This window comes from Brassica oleracea, chromosome C2, assembly GCF_000695525.1.
Source record: "Brassica oleracea var. oleracea cultivar TO1000 chromosome C2, BOL, whole genome shotgun sequence".
In the NCBI taxonomy this organism is placed as follows: Eukaryota; Viridiplantae; Streptophyta; class Magnoliopsida; order Brassicales; family Brassicaceae; genus Brassica; species Brassica oleracea.
Genome location: NC_027749.1, coordinates 50,032,868 through 50,044,662, shown reverse-complemented (window position 1 = coordinate 50,044,662; position 11,795 = coordinate 50,032,868). Strand labels below are relative to the sequence as shown.

The window sequence follows — 11,795 nt, the reverse complement described above, 5'->3', positions numbered from 1 at the left end:
AAAAATATTTTATATATATAAATAAAATGATCAAATATATAAAAGAAACTATCGATAATATATACAAATAAACTCACCCTGCGCAAGGCGCAGGTCTTATCCTGGTATTTTGATTATTTTAGTACCTATCAACATTATTGATCCCTATAAATTTTTATTCAATTCTAAACAAATAAACATATACAAAATCTAGAATATATTAGTCCAACAAAAAAATTTAAAATAATTCCAGGAAAAAGTAAACGTACTAAAAGAAAAGAAACCTGATTATTTCTATTGATTAGCTTACATTTTCATCTTTTTCCACTCTTTTTCAGTGTGTATTGGATATTGATTTTTAACAATTGAAATCAAGTTAGATTTCTTTAGAAATCTAGATAAAACTTATATCTTTTTAAACTGCTTTTCTTTTAATTTTGAAGTTTAATTTCTATTATCTGAAATTTAATCCTTTTTATCTCATACTTAAAGACCTAAGTTGTAACAAGAAAAAAATATTACACCGCATGTTTTCAGCTTTTTTATTCTATAAAATGATTAGTTTGAATAAATATATTTATTTAGTTGATACACATATATTAAATTAAAATTTCTCGTAGATTTAAAATTAGTAATAAAATGATTTTGATATATTTTAAAAACAATTTTTGTGACCCTCATAAATAATTTTCTACCTCTACCATGGTAACCCTTCACTAAAAATGTTATTTTTTAGTTGTTCTAGTTTTAGTAATTTCATATTGTAGAAAATGAACTTATTTTAAATATAAATGGTACTATAGTTTAGAGAAACAAAAAAAAAACATAAAAGACTTTAAATCTCAACATGTAGCAGTTATATTCTTTTATATTGTTAACAATAAATGAAAATTGTTAAGAACAAAAAAATGTTAAATGTGTAGCAGTTATTAATATATTTTTTGTTTTTCCTATTTTTCCTTATGTTTTCTAATGCTAATCTAATAAGTCGATTATCAATGCGATTATTTGAACTAACAAAATGATTTCTTTCTTTTCAACGCTCTAAACCATTTTCTTGCAAATAAACTTTGTGTCATTACACTTATAGGAAGCCATGAAACCAATGTGAAAATTTATGAATCCTTATGCAACTATTTTCTTAAAAAAGTTGTAAAAATCTTTGACCTATTTAATAGATCATTGGAGATGCCCATCCACACTCGACATCAGCAATGGTATCAAGATTTTGTGTAGTTGATATATTCTAGAGATAAACTTCATTAACACCATTATCCTTCAGGTGTAACCAACAATGAGTGTACAAGTTGCGTACTAATTTATAGTTTCACCTTTGAATGGAAACCACATCTCATGATAAAAAAATAATATACACTGTGTTATCTTCTATTTGGATAAGATTGTCATCTTGGTTGCGATCTATGTTGCCAAAACGTACATCAATAAAATCAGATTAATTTCAGAGGGCTTTCGGTTCAATTTCAACAGATGGTTATTTGGTTAGAAATGTTGGGTTTTTCCCTCATTAGCCCAAGACCCAAGAAGCCCAAGAAGAAGAAGAAATATCTAGAGAAAAATGGAGAAGGATGAAGAAGTGTGTAGAAAATGAAGTGTGTAGAAGATGAAGTGTGTAGAAGATGAAGTGTGTAGAAGATGAAGTGTGTAGAAGATGAAGTGTGTAGAAGATGAAGTGTGTAGAAGATGAAGTGTGTAGAAGATGAAGTGTGTAGAAGATGAAGTGTGTAGAAGATGAAGTGTGTAGAAGATGAAGTGTGTAGAAGATGAAGTGTGTAGAAGATGAAGTGTGTAGAAGATGAAGTGTGTAGAAGATGAAGTGTGTAGAAGATGAAGTGTGTAGAAGATGAAGTGTGTAGAAGATGAAGTGTGTAGAAGATGAAGTGTGTAGAAGATGAAGTGTGTAGAAGATGAAGTGTGTAGAAGATGAAGTGTGTAGAAGATGAAGTGTGTAGAAGATGAAGTGTGTAGAAGATGAAGTGTGTAGAAGATGAAGTGTGTAGAAGATGAAGTGTGTAGAAGATGAAGTGTGTAGAAGATGAAGTGTGTAGAAGATGAAGTGTGTAGAAGATGAAGTGTGTAGAAGATGAAGTGTGTAGAAGATGAAGTGTGTAGAACTAACTTGTAGTCTCCACTTACTAGTATAAATAGGGGTGCTTAGCACCATTTGTAATCATTCTGGTGCTTCTTTTCACGTCACCCCTCATGGAAGCTTCTTCACAACCTATCAAAGTGGTGACTTTGGTAATGTTCAAATGGGAAATCAAGGAAGAAGCAAGATCATTGGAAAGGGGGATGTTATTCTTACATCAAACACTGGATGTAAGATAGTTCTCAAGGATGTGAGACATGTTCCCGACATGCGACTCAATCTCATATCAACCGGAAAGCTCGATGATGTCGGCTTGGACAGTCATTTTGGTGGTGGCAAATGGAAGTTAACCAAAGGAAGTTTGATCATGGCTCGAGGAAGAAAAGAAGGCTCATTATACGTGACTCAAGCCAAGCTTTGCAAGGAAGAAGTAAACGTTGCAAGTGATGACATCGATATATGGCACCGAAGACTCGGGCATATGAGTGAGAAAGGTTTAAGTATACTTTCTAGCAAGAAACTTCTTCCTGATATGAAAGGTATTTCTCTCTCACCATGTCATGATTGCTTAGCCGGAAAACAACATAGGGTCGCTTTCCGAAGATCATCTACGCCTATGAGAAGAAAGCATATTCTTGATCTTGTGCATACTGACGTATGCTCCATGTCCGAGAAATCCAATGGAGGGGCATCATATTTCGTCACCTTTATTGATGACCATTCAAGGAAGGTATGGGTATACCTTTTGAAGTCAAAAGATCAAGTTCTTGATGCTTTCAAGGAGTTTGTAGCCCAAGCAGAGCGAAGTACGGGTCAAAAACTCAAGTGTGTTCGATCTGACAATGGTGGAGAGTACCGAGGTCCCTTTGAAGCGTTTTGCAAAGCTCATGGAATCAGGATGGAGAAGACACCACCAAAGACGCCACAACTGAACGGGCTAGCTGAAAGAATGAATCGAACGATCACAGAAAGAGTTCGGTGCATGCTCTCTCACGCTAAACTACCCAAACCATTTTGGGGAGAAGCCATAAAGACTGCAGTGGACGTCATAAATCTTACACCATCAGTTCCTTTGGAAGGCGATGTCCCGGAGGAAGTTTGGTCGGGTAAGAAGGTCTCTTACAACCATTTGAAGGTGTTCGGTTGCAGAACGTTTGTCCATATACCTAAGGATGAACGAGCCAAGCTAGACTCTAAGACTAAAGAGTGCATTTATCTTGGATCACCAAAAGACGAATTCGGCTATCGGCTTTGGGATCCGGTTAACAGAAAAGTTATCCGGAGCAGAGATGTTGTTTTCTTCGAAGATCAAACAATCGAAGACATCAACAAATCAAAGAAACCAAAGCTAAGGGTTGTAAGGAATGAAGATTCTCATAAGCCTCAAGATCATGAACAAGTGATTGGAGATGATGGCGAAGGGGATCCAATCATGGATCCGAATGGTGATGAAGGTGAAGAAGAAGTTCAAGTGGAGCCAGAGGAAGAACATGAGCCAAGAAGGTCTGGAAGAGAGACAAGACCATCTGTAAGATATTATCGAGATGAGTACGTTAATCTTACAGATGAGGGGGAGCCTCAAAGCTATGAGGAGGCCATAGGAGACACCCATAAAGATAAGTGGGTTGAAGCTATGCAAGATGAAATGCAATCCTTGCATGATAATCACACTTATGAGCTGATGAAGCTACCAAAAGGAAAGAGAGCCTTGAAGAACAAGTGGGTGTATAGGTTGAAGTATGAAGATAGAAGCTCAAATCCAAGATACAAAGCTCGATTGGTTGTGAAAGGATTCAACCAAAAGAAAGGCATAGATTTTGAAGAAATATTCTCTCCAGTGGTGAAGATGTCCTCTATCCGAGTGGTTCTTGGTCTAGCAGCAGTTCTAGACTTGGAGATTGAACAACTCGATGTCAAGACGGCCTTTCTACATGGTGAACTCGAGGAGGAGATCTATATGGAGCAACCTGAAGGATTCAAGGTTCCAGGAAAAGAAGACTTGGTGTGCCGATTAAAGAAGAGTCTTTACGGTCTCAAGCAAGCCCCAAGACAATGGTATAAGAAGTTTGACTCCTTCATGGTGGATCACAACTTCAAGAAAACCAAGAACGATCATTGCGTTTTTATAAAGAGGTACGAAAGCGGCGACTTTCTCATATTATTACTCTATGTTGACGATATGTTGATTGTGGGCCAAGATCGCAACAAAATAGCCGCATTGAAGAATGACCTAGGAGAGTCCTTTGCAATGAAAGATTTGGGGCAAGCGAGACAGATTCTTGGAATGAAAATCACTCGGGATAGACCAAAGAAGCTTTTGTGGTTATCCCAAGAACGATATGTTGAAAGGGTGTTGGAGAGATTCAACATGAATAAGGCAAAGCCAGTGAACACTCCACTTGGTGGACATTTCAAGTTATGTTCGGAGCAAAGTCCAACAAGTGAGAAAGAGAAAGAAGAAATGAAGACTACCCCATATGCATCAGCAGTGGGCAGTCTCATGTATGCTATGGTGTGCACCAGACCGGACATTGCCTATGCAGTAGGAGTTGTGAGTCGCTTTCTAGCGAATCCAGGAAAGGAGCATTGGAAAGCAGTTAAGTGGATCCTACGCTATCTACGAGGCACAACGAAGAAGTGTCTATGTTTTGGCAATGGAAAATTGGAGCTGAACGGTTACACCGATGCAGATTGGGCTGGTGATAAAGATTCAAGGAAATCAACATCAGGATTTGTGACTACCTTTGCAGGGGGAGCTGTTTCCTGGCAATCGAAATTACAAAAGTGTGTTGCCTTATCCACAACGGAAGCGGAGTACATCGCAGCAACGGAAGCATGCAAGGAGATGCTATGGATGAAGAACTTCTTGCTTGAGTTGAGAGTAAAGCAAGACAAGTACAACATGCTATGTGACAACCAAAGTGCTATTCACTTAGCAAAGAATCCAACGTTTCACTCTCGCTCAAAGCACATTGATATCCGACATCACTGGATCCGAGAAGTTCTGGAAGAGAAGCTCATACATCTCACAAAGGTACACACCGACGAAAATTGGTCAGACTTTATGACCAAAGTATTACCGATCAAGAAGTTTGAAGATTGCTGCAAAGGCACAGGCATGGCGACTGTTTCGGGCTAAATCGGGAAGGGGGAGATTTGTTGGATTTCCCTCCTTAAGCCCAAAACTAATCAAATCATAATCAAGCCTTAGTCCAAGAAGAAGAAACATCTAGAGAAAAGTGGAGAAGTATAGAAGAAGAATTGTGTAGAAGAAGAGAGAAAGTTATGGAGTTAGATATTTTGAAATAAATAATAATTTAGAGAAATCTAGAACTTGTTGGAGTGTGCTCCTTCACTTGTATAAATAGGGGTGCTTAGCACCATTTGTAATCATCCAAGAATCAAGAAAAACAAAGAGAGAAAATATTTGTAAGAGAGAGTTTCCAAAAACAAAATCTTTGTAGTAAACCCTTTCCTAAATATTAAGAGTCTTCTTCTTAAATTTTCTAGTTGTCTAATACCATCTTCATCTCATCGATATTGGATAATTTTCCCAACAAGAAAATGCAGCTGCGCAGAGTGCACTGCTTAAATACCAGAATGTTAACCACATGACTCAGATTTTGGATGCAAAATGTGTAGTTAGATGTTTATTCAAGAAAGAAGATGAATTAAGCTCAATGATAGAAGCATCTGTGTACCTCTTAGATTATCCAATAGATGGTAGAAGAAGACAATCTCCAATCATTTATGGATCGTTGCTTGATGTTCGTTTCGGTAGCATGGATCGCATCGATACCAACATCCTCGTCGAGGTAGAAGAAAACATAAAGAGTTTTGTTCCTATTGATCATGAGGTGTGATCTTCCCATTGATTATGAGGTGTGATTAATCGATAATGGGCAGTGACACAATTGCAAACCTTGTTGGTTATTTGTGATGTTCTGGACGAAGCTTTACCTTAGGACTGTATCGACTATGTGGCAGAGCTTAATGTTGATGATGATCTAGCTTTCTTGAACCATAAAAAACTTCGTGGTTAAAATGATGAGAACGCTAATGTTTAGGGTTAATCTGTGAAAAATTGATAGAAGAAAACGATATCAATCAAACCTCGAAAGTGTCTAAATTTCGATAGAGTCAGTGCATAGTGAAATGTTGTCATGATCCTAGACGATGTTGCATTGGTGTCTTGATTGATCATGTAGATTCCTAGGCAAAAGATTTGAATGAGATATGCCATCAATGCTTCATTGCCTATGTTCCTACATACCCTCCGTTTCCTCAGGTACAAGATTCCTTTATAGAGTCTACTATGTTATAGTTTTTATATCTTACATTGTGCTTTCATTTGCTGTCCAAGTTCAGAGAGATGGAACTGATTCCAAAGGAAGGCTTCGTTTCACATGGTTGATAAGCTTTAATTTTATTGTTAGAGCCGTTCGAACACTAACAGCTGCCCATATAGAATTTATTTTTAAAAAATGTATCTAGTATGAATATGGTATTGTATTTAAATGTTAGGGAATCATAGAACAAAACTTTTTTGTCATCTAAAATGTTATAGAGAAAAATCTGTTATTTTAGAAATTTACCCATTCTCTGAATAAAAAAATGGTTTCCATATTTTGTTTGGTTTCTTAAAGAAATCATCTTTTCATTCTATTCTTCTCATATTTTGCTTACCCATTAAATTATTAACGAGGCTATCTGTTTTTTTTTCTGAAAGACGAGGAACTTCCTTTTTTCTTTGTGAGTTTCGAGAATATCTTCTATAGTTTTTGGTAGTTGTATTATATAAAATCTAGTTAAATGAAATTAGTAATAAGAACCGCTTTTAGATTTTTTTAAAATAGATGCGCTAAGCCAATTCTTACTTTTTTTACAAGTAAGTACGGCTCTGTTTATGACATTCTTTGTTAGCTTCCCACCAAGTGATAACTTTAACTAGTAAAGCATTATAGTTCACATTGTTTTACAATGTTGTTTCCTTATTTTCTGTTGATCATATGGTAAGTATATGTGTACAGTTACGTGATGAGTTTATTTATTTTATTTATTTACAGACTCAGAGATCTTGTGATGAGTTTGTTTATTTTATTTGATGTGCTCGTAAGGTTCATTCTGTGTACATGGCATTGGTTGACACAGGCTTCTTCAAAATTGGTATAAGGTATTAAGGTATTAGTCAACTCAAGGACAAGTGGGGTGACTATTGGCATTCGAGAAAAATAACAAACCTGTTTCGTTATTTATTTCACCAAGAGGAGAGTTTGTGGCTGTCACTTCTGGGAATCACGTTACAATATTGCGAAAGGATGATGATTATAAGAAACCTTGTAACAGTTTTACAGGTTATCTTCCTCTGTCTTTGCAAATGCATTTACTATATATGGTCGTCTAACTTTTGTTATTTGTATCAGCCAACATATCAGGATCATTTACTTCTGGATGATAGTGAGACCCTATTTTTCATCAAAGCTAATGGTGAAGAAAATAAATCAAGTCACAAAATGAAATTTGGAGATTTCTTCATTAGTAGTAGGACTATGGAGGGTGAAGATTTTAACCAAGCGTTGCCTGAAGACTGACTCCACAGTTAACCATGCGTTGCCTGGCCAGGTAGCTGATGGCTCTAGCAGAGTCATAAACACTCTGGTCGCACTTAAATCATCACAGATCGCAGTGGCGTCCACTACTCAGGGCTTAGATCCCCAGAGGATCGATCTATCGAGTGTTGAAACATCTGTTTCCTGGTTTTATAAATTCTCTGCTGCTGTTACTACAGCTTCACAAGCTGAAGCTCTTCTGACGATTTTATAAGGATGGGAAGAGCGTTTTGAAGCTAAGAAATCTGAAGTATTACTGTTTAATGAGGCAATGAGTGGGGAGATGATGAATGGAATGATGGATGGGAAACACTTCAGGACTTGAGGAGAAAAAGAAAACGCAAAGGTAGTCTTAACCCATATTTGAGTCTGATTAATGTTGCAGAGGCAAGTCTGAGGAGATACTTGGAGAAGCAGCTAGATTCTTTGGAGCATTCGTTTGGTGAGACCATAGAAGTTGAAACGCTGAAGAATACAGTGTCAAGCCTAAGGAGCAATTCAAAAGAAGTTATACGAGAAGAGGATTCATGAGTTATGATTCAAATAATATTTACTGAAAAGTTCAACGGCTAAGATGAACTATTCTGTGGAAACAATCCATAAATCTCTGGAGAGAAGCATGCAATTTTTTGAGTTACAAAAAACAAAAGTAAAAAAACCAAAACATGAATAATACATGGTTCACTCTGAATGGTTAAATTCACGTGTTTCGTCCGCGCATGTAGACATAAATATTTTGTAATTACTTATAAATACATTTTTACTTAAAATACTATAATGATAAATTATTATTTGTGTTTTTACTTTTTGACCAATTATTATTTATGTTTTCATCTGAACAGTCTTATGTATAAATTTTAAAAAAATTCTTTGTCCACTATATTCATTTTTAATAGATAAATCTTAAAATTACTCAATACTCTCTTTTCAATTATATAAAATTAAGAATTTTACTAAATTAATATATTTTTTCTTTTTTCTTTTACATTTTTATTAAAATATAATTTTAAGATAACAACACAGTATGTATATGAATTATCTTTTTATTTTAAAATCTATTTTTAGATTTTGGATAATTTTTATTAATAACCGCTCTAACTTTTAACTTGAGAGCTCCGTTTCGAAAAATCACTTCGCAAATAATAGTATAGATATATATATAGAGAGAGAGAGAGATGAGTAAAACACTGATTCTGACTTGGATTATTGCTGTCACATGTTAAGAAACATTTTTGTTTGTCTTTCGTTGTAGAGAAAAAAAAGAGAGTCACTTGTTCAAATGGATTGATGAAGCTTTGCTAGATGAGATGGAATGGTAGGTTCGAAACATAAGGTACTTGTAGATAATGTGAAAGAGCTGCAAAAAAAAGCATGACGGATCAATTTGAATTCCAAAAGAAAAGGCTTGAAAATATAGAAGATGAGATGAGAATTAAGAGTGGGGAGATTGCACTACTTGGGAAGATGAAAGAAGAGATGTTGGTGTTGTATTGCGTTATAGAACATGCTCTCTCTCTCTCTCTCTCTCTCTCTCTCTCTCTCTCTCTCTCATTTGTGACATGTTGAATTTCCTTATAGAAAATTATGTTTTTGGCAAAGGTTATAAAATATCGTAATGATTATTAACTCATAAATCATTATTAAAAAGTAAAATTTTATATCTGTATATTTATTTTTGGAAAGAATTTTGAAATATATTAATAACTAATAACTCATATAAATGAAAAAATATAATATATATATATATATATATATCACACTAACTAAATAAAGCAAATACAACTACATTAATTTGTATACCATATTTATATGTATATATATATATATATACATATATTAAAATAAATTATAAGTGTGCATAAAAAAATACTAGTCAATTAAATTTTTTTTGTTGATGATTAAAATGCTTTAAAATAGACGTGTCAACTCTATAGAGAAATTAAAACGTTGATGAGAAAAGACATTTTGTATTATTATAGTGTTGACTATATAGTATAGAGATTGCAAAATTATGTTTTTTTTTCTACAAAATTCTAGACCATATTTTCTGTTAAAATAATAAAATTGTGTATAAAATCATGTTTTTCTAATAAATGAATAAAAATCATGTTTAGGCACAAAAAAAACTAACAAAACATGTGTGTTTTTATTTATTTTAGAAACCTTAATTTCCCATCAAGGACGTAACTAAAGATGGAGGTAAAAACACTAGAATAAAAAAACACCCACTCCTTTTATCGACAGCCACAAATCTAACCCTAGAATTCCCCCTTCCTCCTTGTCTGAGTCTAATAAGTTCCGATCCATATACGTCGAAACCATGGTCGTCCGTAAGATATCTCTCTCTCTCTCTCTCTCTCTTGGTAGTTATTAATTAGATCTGATTTGCTTATTTGTTAATAATCACCCTCGCTCGCTCGCGCATTCATGCAGATGGTTGGACAGGCGTCTTCTGGGACATGGATGAGTTCCCACTCCCTCCTGGTCTCGATGTAGATCAGTTTGTTGAGAATGTCAAATTAGCTATATCGAATGAGGGTGCTCGTGGTCACGTGGAGTTCTTTGCTTATGGTAGTTCGGATTCCTTTGATTATGGTCGCTATCTCGAGGACCGGTTCTTCACTCCAGCTAAAGTTGTCGATAAACGTTCAAGGTTTTATCGTTTGTTACATCGCATGCTTCTCTGGGTTCACAAACGTCAAAGGTTTGGAGGGATAAAAAATTTGTTGGTAATTGCAAAGGCTCTGCCAGGGCAAGATAACATTACCATGATCAGTTTTCTTGACGAAATGATTGTTAGAGATCATAATGTTTTCACAGTAGTTCCTGAGGGTTGCTCACCAGAAAATTTTGATTATCCTGAGCCAATTTTAGCTTGGCATTGGTCTGCCTTATGTTCTGGAAACAGGTCCATCGACCTTTCTTCTGCGTATCCTACTGATGATGATGATTCCGGACCAGAAACTGATCGTGCACAAGATGTGAAACCTGCAAGTGAAACTGATGCTGCTGCTTCTGCTAGGAAACGTCTTCAAAAAGATGCCGCCGACTCTCAGAACTAGTTAGCAGATGATAAATACTTTTGTTTCTATCAAAATTTGGTTTGTTGTAACGCTGTGTTCTTGCTTTTGCTTAAACTCTATGGTTTTTTTTTTGTTGAAATGATTTGCTTCCAGAAGCTCCTAATGTTTTAATAAGTATCTATCAAATTGGGCTTGTACCTCTTGTGCTTCTTGCTTTTGCGTAAACTCTATGGTTTTGTGTTGAAATGATTTGCTTCCAGAAGCTCCTAATGCTTTAATCATATACCAACTTTGGCATAAATCATATGTTACATAATATAATCTGTGAGCTATATTTGTTGTAGATCGTCTTTAACTTGCCATTTACGCACTCGTTTGTTTTGATTTAACAGTTATAAATTCTTCGAAAAAAGTATCTGGCTCTATGAAATTACACAAGCAGAAAATGGGAAAAAGGTTGCAACTGCAAAATCATCAAATTGAATCCACAGAGTTGTTGTAGATCCCCTATATATTAATTGAGAAACATTTGAAAAAGATGTAACCTCAATTTTGTATTAATTAAAATAGGCCCCAATGAATAGGTGGCACTCAATTAGGTAGTCAATTACATTCAATTGAAAAATAAATAGGTCCACATTCGATTTTTATATGTTGTTAGATACATAAGTTGGTCAAACTATATGATATAATGATATGATATGCTATTTTCTTTCCTTAAATAAAACCTACGGAATTACCATAAATGACTAATATATATATGACAATTAATGATTTTAATAATAAAGATTTGATAACAATTTATATCTCCTCCATCATTTTTTGTTTAATTTTATATTATTAAAATAAATTAAACAATCAAATTAGCTATAAAAGTAAAATTTAGATTTTTTCGTATATGTTATATTTTGAATTTTTAAAAACGACAATAAATGACTAAAACTATTAAAATTATTATGTTAAAAATTAATGATCAATGGTTTAACATTTTTATTATAAGAAGATACACATGATTTTAAAACCATATGAGTAAAAAATATCATTTAATAATAAAATAAATAAATATATATATATATA

The 11,795-nt window shown here is 34.4% G+C and overlaps 2 protein-coding genes across 2 annotated transcripts; both read left to right on the top strand.

Moving 5' to 3' along the window:
• Window positions 1-5,649: 5,649 nt before the first annotated feature.
• Window positions 5,650-5,949, top strand: LOC106324517 (the record flags this gene model as incomplete). The annotated part of the gene is made up of 1 exon (XM_013762477.1): window positions 5,650-5,949. A coding segment is annotated over one exon (300 nt), but the record flags the coding sequence as incomplete, so codon positions are not given.
• A 3,915-nt stretch (window positions 5,950-9,864) lies between these two features.
• On the top strand, window positions 9,865-10,904 carry LOC106326151. Its single transcript, XM_013764172.1, has 2 exons — window positions 9,865-10,025; window positions 10,129-10,904. Exons 1-2 carry the CDS (start codon window positions 10,016-10,018, stop codon window positions 10,755-10,757), a joined length of 639 nt encoding a protein of 212 aa, XP_013619626.1. The 5' UTR covers window positions 9,865-10,015; the 3' UTR covers window positions 10,758-10,904.
• Window positions 10,905-11,795: the final 891 nt, after the last annotated feature.